The following is a 17,840-nucleotide window of genomic DNA, read 5'->3' as shown; positions in this document are numbered from 1 at the left end:
TATAGTGGTTAGGGTGAGTGGGGATTGAGGGGAGGGAGTTGAGTCAGAAAGACTGAAATTTAAATGATTCATATGATTATTGTAAAAACCACCTCTTCGTTCATTAAGCTTTTGTTCCCAGAAGGGCTGGGCAAATGAGATATTTGTAAAACACTTAGCACAATGTTTGGCACATGATCGGTCCTATATAAATGATATCAATTATTATTGCTGTTAATTATGAATTTCCATACACAAAAGTAACAAAACATAATACTCAATAAACTCAATCCAGAAACTACTGGGTTAAGGACTCCCTGTTTGACAAAAATTGCTAGGATAACTGGGAAGAAGTAGGGCAGAAATTAGGTTTAGTTCAACATCTCACATAAAACACATATATAACACGATTTCATCTCAGAAGAGAGAGTTTTACATGTTATAAAATGTTTATATAAACCAGTTAAAAAATGTAAAACCCCTGCTCTAGCCTCCCAAAAGCAGGATGAATTAACTGCTCAATAGAGTTATTTAACAGGGTATTATTTAAATGCTTTTGAAGGCTGAGCTCATTTGAAATCAGGCTACCTCGTTCCCTTGACAGGGAGAAATCAGGCATTTTGCTGCCTCGGTTATGAAGTTCTCTGAACCAACTTGTATCTTCGAAGAATAATATTAGCGACTCCCCCTTGATGTTTGCTATGTCATCACAGATTTTACCTTGACAGCTGTCCGTGATGTCAATAGAATGTTTGATGCTGTTGGGGGGAAAAAAAAAACAAAAACGGAAACCAGCAGGAGCTACTGTTGTCCATCACCCCCAAGGAGCGGGATGGGCTGACATTGAGTCAATATGGATTTAAATTGGGAATCAGGAAGAACTTGCTGACATGATGAGCCCCATCTGTGATCATGAAGAACCCGTGAGATACTTGGGAGCAGGGGAGGGGAGTGCTCGGTCCTATCTGGAGGCAGGGGAAGAGGATGGACTTAGAAGGGCTTTTGTCCCAAGGATCTGGGAAATAGCAAGAAAACGAGGTGGATGTGGAGCCATTATCGGACTACTGAGAATTCAGGGGAATAAAGGACTTTCGTATGAACTTGCCTGCTTCTGTGTAGATTTCAGTCACCGGCTGGAATGTATCGTCTTGCATCTGGGAAGATTTTCAGGAATAAACATCAGGCCCATCTCCCTCTCTTCTCCCTTTTGCTCCCCTCTTCCCCTAGATGCTCCGGGAGGAAGCTTCTGATCCATTTTCCCTGAAGCCAGGACCAGGGTTCCCTCCACCAACTCCTAGCCTCCACCAACCCTATTCCCGGACCGAAGCCTGCTGGTATTCCCTCTCGTTAGTTCTGTAATCATCAAGTCTTGGGAAGAGCAACCTGGTGTAGTTTCCAAAGGGAACTTGTCATTGAGGAGATGATTACAGCCGCCTCTTCATTAATTAAGCCTCTGTTGCCATAGAAGGGCTGGGCAGACTAAGGGGGAGACTTATTCAATCAAGCCCATCTCCCTCGGCGGGTGCAGCAGCAGCAACAGCAGCAGCAAATGAACCCAGAGCTCCTTTAACCCCTGTGGCTCCAGGATCCTCCCAGATATCAGAGAAGCACGCTTGGTTTTTCTGCCTCACGGTCCCAGCCAAGGTGGAAGAGGTGGAGAGGACGTCTCTTTTGCAGTTACAGAGCTGGCAGGAGTTTCTGCCATGCAGGCTAGAATGCAGCTTCTATCCCCGCCGCCCTCCTGCCTCTTTCAGTGTCATTAGCTCATCGAGGTCCAGCCGCCTGGAAGTTGTACACCTGCTCTGTGTGTGTGTATGTCTGTGTGCGTGTGTGTGCGTGTGTGTGGCTACTTCAGCGTTTTTTCCTTGGGGACCTGAACTGGGATGATTACATCCTCTTTTCTCTTGGTGTACCTCCTGCATGTCTCCAACCTCCAGGCATTTAAGCAGAATGCTGAAAAAGCAGCAGGCCCAATAGAATACCCCCTGAGCATCCCTTTTCTCCACCAAGGGAAACATCCCACTCTGCTCCTCGAGAGCTGGGAGCTGGGAAGGTGGGGTCCATTCAGCAGAATCCATGTGGCTCTCCTGTGGCCCTGGGATGCGGCCGTGGACCGGGGAATGTGGCCGGAGGACTTCCCTCCCAGAGGGCTGTTAGACTCAGGGGGCCAGTGAAACTAAGATTGCCGGCTTGGCTACAGAGCTGCCCAGGAAGATGTTGAAGTTCCGGGCTGACCGAAGAGTCAGGTAGGGCTTGCAATCCCCCCTCCCTGCACTTTGTGTGAGGGAAAGCCAGAGATGAGGAAAGCTGAAGGGGGCTGGGCTGACCCAGGGAGCAACCCTGGGAAAGGGGGGGGTGGGGGACCCATATGGGTTGAATGGGGAAGAGAATGGTGGTTAGGTCAATGGTTGCTGCATTGCAGTGTTTATGAAGGAGAAACTTCATCTGGAATCGGTGTAGCTGGGACAAGGGAGAGGACATTACTTGGGAAAGTTGGTAGGTGGGAAAGTCAGGGGTAGGAAGAGAATTGTCCTTCCCTGAACTGCTCTGGAAGAATGGAGGAGGGGTGTGTGTGTGTGTGTGTGTGTGTGTGTGTGTGTGTGTGTGTGTGTGTGTTCCCATAGGGAATATGCAGAGCAGAAAGGGCTGGGAGAAAACTCCTGGGCAGAGAAAACTGGTCCCAAGTTGCTCCTTTGTGCTGCAAATGATAGAGAGCTCAGCTTCCCAAGAGCTACAGCTATTATGGGCTCCCCTTTTTGGTGGAGGAAGAATAAGAAGAAATCATTCATTGGGGGTGATTCTTGGGATGAGGATATTCGGAAATGCTTAGACTAGAATACTCTTTGTTGATAGAATTTGGGAAAGATTCCTTGCTGGATATAGGAGGGGAGGGATTAAGGAACAGGAGATCCCCAAAATGGACCATTGCAGGAGACGCTGGCCAGGTTTGGCCTCCTGGTTGGGAAGTTCCCCAGTTTGAGCTGAAAAGTCATTAATATAACAAGGTTTCCTTACTGATCAGCCTGATTGTGGTTATCACTTCAGTGAATTCTTATAGTTCTTCCAAATTCTTTGATCCATGTCAACACTCTGCCTCCCCTCCCTCTTATTCATCTTTCTATTTTCGAAGTTGGGGCCTGCTTCAGTTCCTTAAAAATAAGTGAATTGGAGTAAGAATAACAGATCATCCAGAGGCCGTTGAGGCCCTCCAGAACTCAGCTAATTTGATTTAATCCAATTGTCTTGCCAGCTAAACTGAGGTCTGTGAGCGTGGGATGGGAGGGGTGGGATCTTGTTGGCGTTAGTATATTATTCTTGGACATCTTCACATACATCACCTTCCCAGGGCTGAAGGCTCCAAAGTTCCAAGTGCTTTAGTGAGAGGAGCCGAGTTTAATATCTCTATCGAATAGTCTCCGTGTAACCTTGGGTCTTAAACAGTTTCCTTGTCTGTGAAAACCAACTGCGATGTTGCCATCCCATCTGGTACTTGCCTTTGAGGTCCCTTCCAACAATAAATCTGTGTTCCTATGACCATGCTCTCTTCTGGAACTAATTGTCACATAGATTTTAAGAACTAATAATTTTAAAAAATAGCTTTTATTTTTATCTATTTGTCCAAATGTATTCCTTCCTTTGCTCAGAGAGTCATTCCTTAGCAATAAAAAGAAAAAAAAAGAGAGGGAGAGGGGAAAAACAGTTCAGGGAAACAAACGTTAGAAAGTGCTTGGTGTTGAATACCTATTGTCTCCCACCTCTGCAAAGAATCCCATAGCAGGTGCTTTTTCACCTGCTTTCTTTGGCACCAAAGCTCGGTCCTTATAATTTCTCAGTGTTCAGTTTTGTTTTCTTATTGTTTTCCTTTCTGTTTACGTGCATTAGCCATCGTGCATGCATAGCTAGGTGGGGTGGTGGATAGAATGCCACATCTGGAGTCTGGGTGACTCATCTTCTCGAGTTCAAATCTGGCCTCAGACACGTAGTGACTGTGACCCTGGACCAGTCCCCTAACCCTGTTTGTCTCAGTTCCCTCATCTGTAAAATGAGCGGGGGAAGGAAATGGCAAATCACTCCAGTATCTGTGCCAAGAAAGCCCCCCAGGGGTCACGACGAGTGGGACGTGACTGAAGTGACTGAACAGAACAGTTGCCATTGTGTATATGGCTTTCTCGGTTCTGCTGACTTCACTTTACAGGAGTTCATCTCTCTTCCCAGTCATCCTCTATATCGTTATATTTGTCATTTCATACAGCAGAGTAATATAGCATTAAGTAAATCTATTACATTTGGTTTAGCTGTTTCCGATTGATTGCCCCATAGCTTGTTAAGTAAGATAGTGGGCATCTTTCCCTGGGTTCAGGTAGAGAGGATAAAGGAGGGCGATCCACTGCGCAGCCAGATCAGACCCTGTTCCTGTGCCAGGGTGGAGTGTATCCTGCCCTGTCTGTCTCAGCTGCTCCGAGGCATCCATTACACAGGATGACCAGAGCCCTTATCTCTGGATGAATGCCCTTATCCCCTTCCTTTTCACCTTTACCTGGTACCTGCAGTAGCTCACTTTCAGGCAGATCCATTTGTGACATTCACTTGGCCAGAGGAGCCCAGACAGGGGCCTCCCAGAATAGCAACTGCGATGTTGCCATCCCATCTGTCTCCGCAAAGACCCAGTGCCTAGTTAATCACCTCTCCTGTCTCCTTCCTGGCAGGCTTTTCCCCCAGCACCCCTATTGCCTCCCCGTCCACAACATCCCTTAATTAGATCTGTCTGTTATGCCCTCACTCTACCCCAGGGCTTGACAATTCCCAGGCTTTCAGGCCTCATTGAGCAGTCCTTGGTCAGAGAGAGATTTTTTTTCTTCCTTGGTAAGGAGGTTTGGTTTTGGGGTATGAGTGAATCTTTGCTCAATTCTAAAGAATTATCCCATGCCCTATTTAAAGAGGGGAGACTGAGAAAGAGCTGAGAGCACAAGATGGGGAGTTTGTTTATTCCTTCATCAATGCTTATTGTGCGCCTCCTGTATTCAAGGCTCCATGTTGGCAGGAATTGTTCCCGGAATAAGAAGCCTCACATCCTGACATTTCAGCTCCATCTGCGACCCTACTTTCTTTTAGATTGGTCTTGGGAAGCAATTCCATCTTCCTTCCCACTACAGTCCCTGAGTAATAGTGAAGGGGTCAGGTATGGCTGTTTTAATCCCATCATCAGGGGTGTCCGTCAAAGGCTGAGGTTGACACAGAGAAACTTCCCTGTTCACCAGAACTCAGGGAAGTTTCTCTGTGTCAATGTTAGCCTGGATTGATTCAGATCTCAGCTTACCTGCTCATTTCATCAGGAGTTTATAGGCTGATAGGTTTAGAGCTGGAAAAGGTGGAGTCCCACAGCAGGGAGACCCTAAATGACTTGCTGGAGTCACAAAGCAAGTTAAATATCTGAGGAGTTGAAGTGAGTCTTCCTGATTGCAGATCCAAGGATCCATCCACTGTACCATACAAACTGTCTCTCAATTGAAGAAAGGGGGATCTCTTAGCTCTGATAACCAGTCCCCAATCTTGTTTTCCATCATCTACATTTATCTGGTTTTTATTCACCCTTTCTTCCTACCCCTCTCACCTTCATATGTCTCTCTTATTCCTGCAGCCACAATGAAAGACGGAACACATTTCTGCACCCAGTGACTGGCCAGATCCCTGAAGAAAACAAAAGATTTGACTTGAGAAAGTAAGTTTGCCCTCTCTTCTGCTTCCTCTTATGGCGCAGGTTTCATCTGTGTCTTTTTCCTTCAGTCTCTGCATGCAGTTCCATTGTCTCTGCATCAGACAGGGAAGTTAAGGGAAGTATTTAGGATGTTCCATAACTCAGAAGTGTTGGGGACATCTCTAGTGCATATTCTTTCCCTAGAACTTTCAAAGCTCAGGCCAGTTTACTAGAGTGTGAGCCCCCAAAGGGCAGAAGCCATATCATGCAATGCCCCTCAGTGCTGAGCACAGAGAGCATCAGGCAACTAATATTTGTAACATGTTGTTGAATGTGTCCATCGGATTTAGTTCTGATGCTATGAGCTGAGAGGGAAATCTGATGTGAGTCTTGGTGATCAGAAGGGGTTCAGTGTGTAATCAGAGAAGAATCACTTCTTGAGTGAGTGAACAAGGCTAAGATCAGGCATGGGATGGATGGGGAGCTCTTTTGGAGCTCCATTGTCCTAGTAATGAGAACTGGATCCTCATTATTACCTCTTCCCTTTGACTTTGATTCCCCAAATGAGGAATTGAAACAGGAAAATCAGGTAGAAATATAGTCATTTAAAAGATACAGCTCTTCTTATTTACTCTGATTTTTAGACTAGAAGGGGAAAGGAAGGTGAGCTTTTAGAGTCTCTTTTATGCCCTGAATCACCTGGTGGGGACTGAGCCAATAGGAGCTGTTGGTAATTTTTCAGAAAAGGTGAGAATAGAATTCTGGGATAATTGGAATGTAGTCCTCTCCAGAATGAGATGGTCTTTGGATCATTAGGAAACGCTGATTTTCTTTTCATTTTAAAAAAAGATAATATTTTGTCCATATATTTTGTTTTTATTCACATGCATTTCCCAACATTCCCTCTCTCTCCCTGAATATCTTAACTTATAGCTGGGGCTAAACTGTAAAAAAATGAGGAAAAAACAGTTCAGCAAAACTAACCAACATTACGTTACATACAGTGTTCTACATCCATAACTCCCTGTCTCTGTGAAGAAAGGGGGGGAGGTTCAGAGTACCAGTCTTCTATTGATATCGGCCCATGAGTCAGGAATTAGGAGGATAAGGAGATGGAAAAAGGAAGAAGAGGGGAACATGGTTGCTTCTTAACCTTAACAGGTTTTCTTTTCTCTTCCTCTCTAACTTGGGGCTCAGATCTGCCTCGGACATGTCCAGTAAAACTGCTGGAAAGCGCTCGACAACCACCTCCAGTGACACAGCCAACAACAACATGGTGTCTGAGGTCCCCCCAGAGCGGCCCAATGTCAGGGTAAGTCTTTTCCTGGAGAGTCCCATTCAGAGTCTGGGGAGACTGTAGTTAAGTTTAGAAAACAAATCAACCGAATCAGACAGTTAATCCCAGGCTCCAGCTATCTGAAACATCTGGACGACCCTCTCTTCTCCCTCCTTCATCTGAGGGCTCCCATCGTTCCAAAATTCCTGAAAGTTCTGAAAATTATATAATTTAAAATAAAAAAAAGGAAAACTTCATTTTATTATTTCATTTAATCTTCATAATAACCCTGTAAGGTAAGTATCACAGATTTTTTTTTTTTTTTTCTTATTTTAAGGACGAGAGAACTTGATAAAGTTTTCAATTCAGGGCTTTGTACTCCATTGGACTTCCCAGGGTCCCACTCTCTTATAGGAACAAATTAGAGACTGTAGGTGACCACCTCTGTGTGGTCTCTAGATCACACAGTGGATTCACATTCAGATCTTGTGACTCCCCATTTGGCATTCCCCAATTTCAGGGAAAGAGTGGAATGTTGTCTCAATGAAATCAATCCAAGAAAGCTTTGTGTTCCTCTCCTTTGCTGATTTTGAAATTTGCTTTGATCTCTAACTCTAACCCCAGACACCAGACTTCATGGACCTTTCTTGATCTTGATCTTCCATGGATTGCTCCCCATCCCCTTTTGCCATTGCCCCCATCCCTTAATGCCTGGCTGAGACACTTTTTTTTTTATACCAGCTGCTACACTCATTGCACACCACAAGAGTACATTTTCTAGGGTCTCTTTACAGAGAAGAAAATTTATAAATTCAGAAATAGTATACTAGGATAAGGTCACTGGAAATGTGAATTTAAAATCTCTCTGGTCCTAATCCAGGTGGGCCCTCACTTTTGTCTAGCTTCGTATTCAGTTCCTGGTGGAGCATGGCTCATTAGGATTCTTTCTGCCTGGAGCATCTGCTCCTTCTGGCCCAGAGACAAGAATGGTATCATTCCTTACCCATGCCCCCAGGCTTATTTTGGGGTGCTGGGTAAAGGAGATGGAGGGCGGGATTCATCCACTAGAGATCCTGGATTGAGCTCATTCTCCTGGCTTATCCAACCAATCGGAAAGGCTTCTGATGGCATGGGGGGTGGGGCGAGGTGGGGGTTAGTGTTCTGCCCAAATTACTATGCAAATCACTCGCTATCTGAGGTGTTTTCCTCCTCTGAAGCAGGAACTATGAAACAGGTACAGACAGTTCCTATGACTTCGACAATCAAAATAATTAAAGCTGAAATACAGATCGCCCCTAAAATACAAGAGAGAACTTTATTGGGCTTTTAAGGAAAGAGGTTAGATGGTTTATCCGAGGTCACAGGAGTTGTTAGAGGTGAAACAGACAGGACTGGAGATCTGACTCCTTCCTAGTCTTAGGCTTTGGATGCTGGGAGGCTCCGGGGCTGGGGAGAGGGAGAGCTGAAGGGAAGAGGGAAGGAAGGAAGAAGGGAGGGAGGCGGGAAGGAAGGGGGGAGGAAGGGGGGAAGGGAACGAGAGAGAAGGAAAGAAGGAGAGGGAGAGAGAGACAGAGAGAAACACAGATAAGAGGGAGGGAAGAAAGAGAGAGAGAGGGAAGTAAGGAGAGAGAAAGGGGGAGGGAGGGAGGAGGAGAGCTACAAGAGACAAGAGGGGAGGAAGAAAGAGAAAAGACAAGAAGAGGGAGACAAAGAGGGAAAGAGAGAGGGAGAGGTGTGAGAGAAGAAAAGTAAAGGATTAGCACCTCCGAGCAGAGGCAGCCTTCCTGGAAGAAGTGGCAACAAGGAGGTAAGGGATGAGGGGAGCCAAGTTGAGTTTTCTCTGTTTCTTCTTCCTCAGGCACCCCGTACTTCCCGCAAAGCTATAGCCTTTGGCAAACGTTCCAACTCCATGAAGCGAAACCCCAATGCCGCCGTCACCAAGAGTGGCTGGCTCTTCAAACAGGTACCTTTCCTCACGCTCCCTGGGACGCCATTCTAGCCTCCCTGTACCTCTGAAGAGACCGTGGGTGCCCCCAGGGCTCTCTCCTGGGTCCTGTCTCCTCTCCTGCTTCACTCGGTGTTCTTATCAGCCCCATGGACAAAGACACTATTCCTGCACCGAGGAGCTCCATCTCCAGTCTGCAGGCGTTGCCTCTTGGCTAGAATTCCCTCCTTCCTCACCTCGGCCTCCTGGCTTCCCTTGCCTCATTCAAGTCTTAGAGAAGTCCCCCCTCTTATAGAAAGGAACCTTTTAGTTCTAGTACCTTCCCTCTGCTGGCATTTATCCTGTCCACACCTCTGGACCCCCATGATTGCTTCTTGGCTCCCGTCTTGGACCGTGAGGTGTTTGAGAGCTTTGTGTGTATCTCCAGCAGTTAACAAAGGATTATTGACTGACAGATAGAGCTTTCTATTTATCCTCTGAGTGATCTGAGAGGTTGTGATTTCCCCCCAAAGCTCCCATAGCAAATCTAGAACTCAGACCCCCGTACCTCCTTCCTCAGTGTTCTCTCCTTGTAGCACCTTGAAAGCCATTTGTTTCTCTCTGTGTCCTTCAGGCCAGCTCTGGGGTGAAGCAGTGGAATAAACGCTGGTTTGTTCTGGTGGACCGATGCCTCTTCTACTACAAAGGTGAATTTGTCTCCCCTCCTCCCCCTCCCAGAAAAGGGACAGACTGACCTGCATACTTTCTCTGCCCAGTCCCGCCTTCTGAGCGCACGCACCCCCCCCCCCACGCGTCCCACGTCATGGCCAGTGGTCTTGGTTTTTGTCCTGCCATTGGACTTTGATGACTTCAGAAGGGAAAGTGAGACTGACCGCTTTGTGCCTCACTTAAATCTGATTCACTCTTGAGCCAAGACATCACTCTGGGATATAATTGGTTTTCTTCAAAAGGGAAGGACCACCACCATCCGCAAGGACATGATGTCTTACAGAGTGGGCACTTGATAAATGCTTGCTGACTGGTTCAGGGAAGATATAGGACAACATTGGGAGAAGATACTTTTCCCAGAAGAAAAAAGAAGATGACCTGAATGAAAGGAAAGATTTTATAGCCAAAGCCCTCAGAGTAAAGCTCAGGATCCCTCAGCTATAGATTTACAGAAGGTACTGCCCCCTTTTCCTTTCCAGAGGAATTATAGCGTCTCACCAGCTCTGGGGACCGGGCAGTTAGTGATCAAAACTCCCCTCAGAAACACTATATAACTGAATGACATTTATTTAAGAGACTTTTACTGGCAAAGCACCGTGATAGGTGTTGTAATATAAAACCCAAAATAAAATATTTTTGTCCTCAGAGAGCTTATATTTAGTGGGGAGACAGCTTATTCAAAGGGAAGCAAATCCAAAAATTATATAAATTGGAGTGTGAGTGAGCATCACTAACAAGTGATGAATCAGTCAGCAAGAATTTATTAAGCATCGACTGTATTCAAGTCTCTGGGCTAAATACTAGGGATACAAAGAAAGGCGGAACACAAACTAAAACAAATCTCTGTTCTGTGCACATATAAACTATTTATATTGTTTATGGGAGGTGATCGTTATAATTTGTTTTAATTTTTAGTGCCTCCCAAAGCAGGGATATTGTGTCCCCAAGTACCAAGGTTTTTAACTAAATATAATGCAATCATTGTAAATTTTCATATTTAAATTTACAAGTAGGAAATTTCAGGAGAAGGGAGAAGTGAAAGAACAAATATGCTTTTAACATAAGAAGTAATTCTTCTTTCATGAGACTCACAAAACTTTGATCTTTTTCCTAAATTAGAATAAATACATAACATTAAATTAACTGGAGAGGGAAAATGAAAATTTAGACTCTAAAGTCTTGCTTTAATCAGCTCTTATATTGGCTGTAATTAGTGCCATTTCAGTACATGTACATGGATATCTTGTTTAATATATATATATATATATATAAATATATATTTAATTTAATTGTCTTTTATACATGATAGATATTATACATAAATATGTATTAAAATAACACCAAATGTATTATTTTAGTTTAAAATGCATAATTTAATTTTCAGTAACATTTTAACCCTTGAGGACCACCGCTTTGCAGGGACTCTGTATCCAAAGACCTTAGGCAGTAAGCTTGTCGGAGCACTTGGCTTGAATCCCGCCCCCATTCCCAAGGGACCAAAGTCACCTTTGACCGGATTATTCTGGTTCTTGGGGGTGTCTCACCAGCAGTGACTGGGTTGCTTTTTCCTTTCATTACTTACTCCCTCCCAAAGATGGGAACAAAATGAAAGAACAGCAACTTCTGAAAGGTGAGATCAGGGGAATACGCCATAAACATGAGTTGGGCCTAGAGTCCAGCCTCTCTACAATCAGAAAGGCCATTATTCCTTCCATTCCCTGACCTCCGGGATGCCAGACACCTGTCCTGTTTTTCCTGGGTTCTCCTGGGAGCTGCCCGGTGAATCATTAACCTTGGCAAACAAACTCTGTACCCAGTTACTCCCCCCACCCCCTTCCAGCCATCCCTAAACCCCGGCTGTTAGGATTTCAGTTCAGTGTGTGCGTGTGGAGGGGGTAGGAAGCGATAGGGGGGATTCGTCCGGGGGTGGTATAGGATTTAGGATGGGAATGCTCTACAAGAGCTGCCGGTTGGCAGGCAATGAGGAACATCAGGGAAGCCTCCAGAGGGGAAGAGAACTGAGATATTTGGTAGAATCCTGCTTTTGGTGAACACCCCTATCCACACGTCCAGAGGAGACTAACATTGGGGCCCCCAGAGAACATTCTGTAAAAGGCCCAGCTAATCTCCCTGCTGATAATTAATCCCTGAGGTCATAGCTAATGTGGCCACAGCCAAAGCCTTCTAGAGTTTAGAATGCTGGAACTGGAAGGCACTGGGGACCTTTTCTTCCCTAGGAGGAGAAAAAGGAGGTTTAGACCCATTGTTTTGTGAGGTTAAGGACCCGAAGGAAGAGGAACCCCTGGGCTAGAAGCAATTCTAACCATTAAAAAGTGTTTGGGATTTTTTTCCCCCAGAGCCTGAAATTAAAGTTGATTGGAAGTGTTTCCAACCTAGAGGATAAAAAAGGGAAAGTGTAGGATGGGAAAGGGCCCAAGGTAGACTAAGCTGGGCCAGCTGAACAATTGTGAAGGGCCCTAAGGGGCTGTTTTTGTTTTAATATGGCTTTTTATCAATGTGTGCATTTTTAATCTAAGAACATTCTTTCCACAGCCTGAAGAGTTTAAATTTGTGATAGATCAGTTTTTATTTGGTAAAGTTCAAAGTCAATAACCCGGAAGGCCCCAATTTTTAAAAACTAACCTGGGTCCACAAATGCTTTGTTTTAGTGCTGGGGAAAAGTCTTTACCACAGTAGGCCTGGCCCTGCCTTTCCCCTCCCCTGCCCCCATTTGGCTTATTCAGCCTTACCTCTGGCTGGCAGCTGGGGTCTGGACTGGCTAATGCAAAGGGCTCCTCTGTGAGCCAGGATGAATAATTCAACAGTGGGCATTGTGAACTGGATCCCCAATGAGATCCGAGAAAGCACCGAGAGGCGGGTACTGGAAGCTGGGAGGTAGGAGGCAATGCAGGGGAGCAAACTGGAGCTGTTACCAGCCTGGGGCCCCAGGGCATACAAAGTAGCTGAGGCCCCTGCCTGGGGTCCCCTCTCCCCAACCCTGCCTCACCTCCCTGCCTCAATCCTTTCTCTACAGATGAGAAGGAGGAGAGCATCCTGGGAAGCATCCCACTCCTGAGCTTCCGGGTGGGGGCTGTGCAGCCCTCGGATAACATCAGCCGAAAACATACCTTTAAGGTCAGTGGGCCACCCTGGCTGGGCAGAGGTCACCTGGCTACTTCCTGCCTTCTTACCTTTCTAGCTTTCCAATCAGGTCTTCTCTGAGGTGGTGGGGGGGTGGAGAAGTCACCTCCGCATCTGCAAAGAAACACTTGGATACCTGTTAGCCCCGCCCTTTCATTTTATAGAAAAGGAAGTGGAAGCCCAAGGTCATTCAGTCCAGGAATCCGAGCTGGGATTTCCGCCCAGGTTCTCAGATTCCAAACCCAGAGCTTTTGATATGTATATCTTTATTGGATTTGGGAGGGAATAAGATGACTCCTTTCCTAGTCGTGTTGGGCGTTGACCCAAAGCACTGTGGAGGGTGATGTAGCAGAGGCAATCTTCCTGGTAGGATTCCTCCCAGGATTTTTTTGAGATATGGCTACATCAAGAAACCTTCAGATTTCCCAGAAATGGGAGAGGAGAGGAGGGAGTACTATGGGCCTGTCTTCTGTTCCCTTAACGCTGTCCTGTGATCGGGAGAACAGTTCTTCCATGGAGATTTCCCACCCCTCTATGGGAAGGCATTCCACCCTGCACCCTTCCTGGTCTTCCTTGTGGTATTTGTGGGGGCTCCCAAGACCAGGCTCTCAGACCCCCGCCGTGCACAAGGCATTGGGCTGAGCCACCTGAGCAAAGCCAGAATGGTGTTGGGATCCAGCCTGGCAAAGTCAGTTTTCCAACTCTCTTCCAGCATTGGTGTTGTCAGTTACTAGATGTTGAGAAACTTATGATCTTTCTTTAAAAAGCCACTTTCTCCATCCTCAGGCCATCGAGAATTCAGAGCTGGACTTAAAGGCCGTATTTAGATAGGTATCTCCTCCTAAACTCTAAGTAATCTTTCAGCCTGGAGACCTCCATGAATAGAAATTGTCCCTCCCCTAAGGCAGCCCACTAGCCCAGTAGTCAATGATTCCAAGAGGAAGTTTTAGGAGTTAGAATCTTCTCCTTTGCAACTTCCATCTCCTGCTCTGGGGCCAAGCAGAATAGAGCCATTGCCTTGTAAGAGAGTCACAGAAAGTTGGCACTGGAAGGGATTCTGGTCTAAACTGTACATTTTACAGTTGAATAAACTGAGGCCCAGAGAGGTTAAAGGCATTTGCCTAAAGTCCCTCAACCCTCATTGTCCATTTGTGGGTAAAAGTAGGAAGTGAATTCCTTCTAAGAGAGAGATTTTAGTCAAACAATCCTTGCCCATCTGAGGTACCTGGCTCCTCCTCTTGGCTTCTCTGACCATTGGCTCTCTGTAGAATACAAAGCCAAATTATAACACTAACCTGTGGACAGCCAAGGTCTTTCTTGGAGCTGGTGGCAGGGCTGGGTAGAGATGCCCAGGGCTTGGGCTGTCTGAGATTTTTAATTCTTGACTATTCTGTACTATTCTGGACACTCCGATCTTCCCCTAAGGACCCTGTCCTTGAATTAGTGACCACTTGGTTTCAGAAGGGAGTGGGGGCCGTGTAGGCTGTGCTAGGCAGGAGGGGAGGGAATTATTTAATAGCACATAATTAGTTTCTAGTCCCCTGGGTCGTGTGTGTGTGTGTGTGTGTGTGTGTGTGTGTGTGTGTGTGTGTGTGTGTAGGGGGGGTGTGAACAGAAAGAACAATTAATAGAACCCTGACTCCAGGGAGCCCTGGATCTGGCTGGGGAACTGGAACGTGCTGTTTAACCAAAAACAAGACGTTCTGATGTACACAGACACACCCCCCCACAGGCACACACTTGTGTACACGCCGGAGCAGACTGTCTCACCCTTCCCACCAGACCCGCTGGGTACACACACCCCATCCAGGCCTCGCAGAGCTGACTGGAGACAGCAGGCATTTGAGAAATGGGGATTGACTGGCAGACTGATGCCATAAGCCCCAGATTCTTTCATCTCTTTTCTTCCCTTCCCCCAACCTGGCACCGACTCAGAGCGAGCTCTGCCCATTGGCCCACAAAGGGTCCTGTCTGTGACTGCCTATTCAGTGACCCTTCCCCAGGGAGGCAAGGGGAACAGAGACAGAGAGGAGGCTTGTCCAGCAGTGGCCACCAACGGAACTCTTGGATCCTTAATAGGTTTATTCTTGCCCAGTCCAATGACAAGTATGTTAACCTCTTCCTAGCCGGGGGACCAAATCTAGGGAGCTGAGCTCACTCTCCATTTGGGGAGTTTTTTCAGTCATGTTCCCTAAGCTTTCCCCCCAAACCCCTCCAAGCTTCACCCGCTTTCTAGGTGAAGGGTCTTTCCTTTCCTTGATGGTTGTGGATGGTCTAGTAAAACTTAGGGAACCCTTCTCTGATTAAAGGAAACCAATTCTTTTAATATATCGTTATTGAAAGGTTTTTTTAACCCACTCTCACTCATACAGTGAGTTTTTTTTTTTTTTTCGTAAAACTATTTATTTTTAACACTTTTTTTTTGGCTGAGGTAGTTGGGGTTAAGTGACTTGTCCAGGGTCACACAGCTAGGATGTGTTTAGTGTCTAAGGCCGGATTTAAACTCAGGTCCAAATGGAAATCAGACCAAAATGGGGGAAAAACAATGAGATTTCTTTCTGAAAAATATTATGCTTCTATCCATATTCAGTCTCCATAGTTCTCTGTCAATATGCAGATGGCATTTTCCATCTCTATTAGAATTGTCTTGAACCACCAGATCAACATTCATTTTTATAAGGCCTTGAACTCTAATATTTTTTCCTTCCCTCCCTTCTCTTTCCATATTAGTCATGTTGCTTTTCAGAATTTTCTTCTGCTCCAAAGGCCCCTAGGAGGCTTGCTTAAGGTTCCATTCTTGGCTGGACTAATTGGTCACAGAATCTTTTTATTTTTGAGATCAGTCTCAAAAAGATGGTTAGTCTCTAGGAGAAAACCCCATCCAAGCCATGGGGGAACTCCTGTTCTCTGATGGGAAGGTGCAATCTCGGCCCTCAGAGGGTTCCTAATTCAATACTACGTGTCAGGTACTACATTGAGCCCTAGAAGTTAAGCTCCAATCATTAATGAAAAGATGTTGGAGGCAGAGCTAATCTGAGAGTTCTAACTGCCAGTCCCAACACCCCTGATGTTGGCTCCTGCATCCGTCACGAGATGGGGACACTAATAAGCACAGCCTCTAAGAGATCTGTGTCACTCTAAAATGGGGTTGTCGATGACTACCTCTGCCCTTCTGCCCCCTTTCCTTCCCTTCTCCTTGTTCCTTCTTTATCTCTCTATCGTTTCTCTTCTCTTCTCTGGTGGCTGGTTTACTGCCTTCTGCCTCTTTCCTTCCCCTCTCCTTGCTCCTTCTCTATCTCCTCCTCCTTGCTGTTTCTCTTCTCCCCTCTGGTGGTTGGTTGACCTGTTCTCTATCTCTCCTCCTTCTCATCGCGTGAGGATCCCCCTCCTCTGGACAGGAGCTCTCCTCCGGGTTCCCGCCCGCTGTGCCTGCCTGTGGCCACCGACTAGGTAGTATGTCCTGCCCAGCTAACAGTGCATGCCCCCTTGCATGCCTGCGGAAATAGAGACTTGATTGTCTTCCCTTCACCCCATCCCGTCCACTGGAGAAATGGTGCCAGTTTCTTAGGCTGAAAGCCAAGAGTTCCAGGCAATGGAATCTCCCTCAAACCCAGGGTAATTTTCCTTAGAGTAAAATGCAGAATCAAATGGAAAGTGGGGGAAATGGGGGTGCTTAATTGTCCCGCCTGTGGTGTGGCTGCCTGCAGCTCCCTCAGGAGCAGATAGCCTGAAATGAGCATTTGGATGTTAGATGGAGTGTCTGGGATAGCTCCCATCCCCAACCCCCCTCACTGACCTTGAGAACCAAGGAGGAGAGTGGCCAGAGAATGACCCCCTCGCCTGCCTGCTTGGTGGGCTTTGGTCTCTTCTCTTTGCAGGTGACGGTGTGCTGGGCAGGAGAGCCTAGGGCCGACCCCACGAACTGCCTCTCCCCGCAGGCTGAGCATGCCGGGGTCCGCACCTACTTCTTCAGTGCGGAGAGCCCTGAGGAGCAGGAGTCCTGGATCCAGGCCATGGGTGAGGCAGCCCGGGTACAGATTCCCCCGGCTCAGAGGTCAGCCCCTCAAGCTGTTCGACACAGGTAAGCACGGCTGGGCCACACCCTGTGTGGAGGAGGAGAGAAGGATGGTGGGAAAGTGTCCAGGAAGGACACTCAGGGTCCTCCTCATCCTCACCTGCCTGATCTCCCCGACACTACTGCTGGTGAGGTCTCTAAAGGTCATTTGACCTGTCTGCCCACCTCCACTACTTCTGACCTAGCAGCGACGGGGGGAACCTACTTCCCAAGAGGTGGTTTGTCAATAAGCATCTATTAAACACGAGATATTGTTCCAAATGTTCCCCAAAAAATAAAAACAAACAAACAAACAAACAAAAAAACCAAGAAGAATTCTTACCTTTGGGAAGCTTACATCCTGATGGGGAAGGCAAACACACACACAAACATACATGCATAGGAACATGCAAGATAGATATGGACTAAACTGGAAACGGAATTCCTGCAAGGAGGTCAGCATGGTCAGATCACAGAGTTTGTGGAAGAGAATAAGATGGAACATGTACTTACTGGAAAATAAGAAGAGGCCGGGTTATGAAGAGCTTTGAGACATTTCTATTTGATCCTAGAGGTAAGAAGGAGCTACTTTAGTTCATTGAGTAGGGGATTAACATGGTCAGACCCACGCTTTAGGAATATCTCTGGTAATGGGTAATAGGATGGATTGAAACAGGGAGAGACTTGAGGGGAGAGACCAAGCATTGCCATAGTCCTCCATAACCTAGCCCCTTCCTACTTTTCCAGTCTTCTCATACCTCGTACCTAACCAGGCACTCTTCCACCAGTAACGCTGGCCTCCTGGGTATCCCATAAACAAGACGCTCCGTGCATTTTCTCTGGCTACGCCTAAGACTGAGACTCTTTCCTTGTTTACTTTGATTGCTGACCATCTGCACTTTCCTTAATTCCCAGCTAAAATATCATTTTATAAGGAAACCTTCCTTAACACTTCTTAATTCTAGTGCCTTCCCTGTTAATTATTTCTAACTAATCTTGTGTGTAATTTTTATATATGCGTGTACATATACACATGCACATA

The 17,840-nt window shown here is 46.4% G+C and overlaps 1 protein-coding gene across 6 annotated transcripts in view; it reads left to right on the top strand.

Moving 5' to 3' along the window:
• Positions 1-17,840, top strand: part of PLEKHA6 (pleckstrin homology domain containing A6) — a 202,780-nt gene that overhangs the window by 144,887 nt on the left and 40,053 nt on the right. For 5 of the 6 annotated variants that reach the window (XM_074308902.1, XM_074308907.1, XM_074308905.1 and 2 more), the window contains 6 exons: positions 5,618-5,698; positions 6,872-6,986; positions 8,809-8,913; positions 9,509-9,581; positions 12,638-12,738; positions 16,623-16,825. In XM_074308902.1, the coding sequence (XP_074165003.1) occupies positions 5,618-5,698; positions 6,872-6,986; positions 8,809-8,913; positions 9,509-9,581; positions 12,638-12,738; positions 16,623-16,825 (678 nt within the window). Of the gene's footprint in view, positions 1-5,617; positions 5,699-6,871; positions 6,987-8,808; positions 8,914-9,508; positions 9,582-12,637; positions 12,739-15,136; positions 16,195-16,622; positions 16,826-17,840 lie in introns of those variants that run through there. The other variant, XM_074308908.1, reaches the window with a different exon arrangement.

Source organism: Sminthopsis crassicaudata, chromosome 4 (genome assembly GCF_048593235.1).
Source record: "Sminthopsis crassicaudata isolate SCR6 chromosome 4, ASM4859323v1, whole genome shotgun sequence".
NCBI lineage: Eukaryota > Metazoa > Chordata > Mammalia > Dasyuromorphia > Dasyuridae > Sminthopsis > Sminthopsis crassicaudata.
This window is presented reverse-complemented; position numbering and strand designations above follow the sequence as displayed.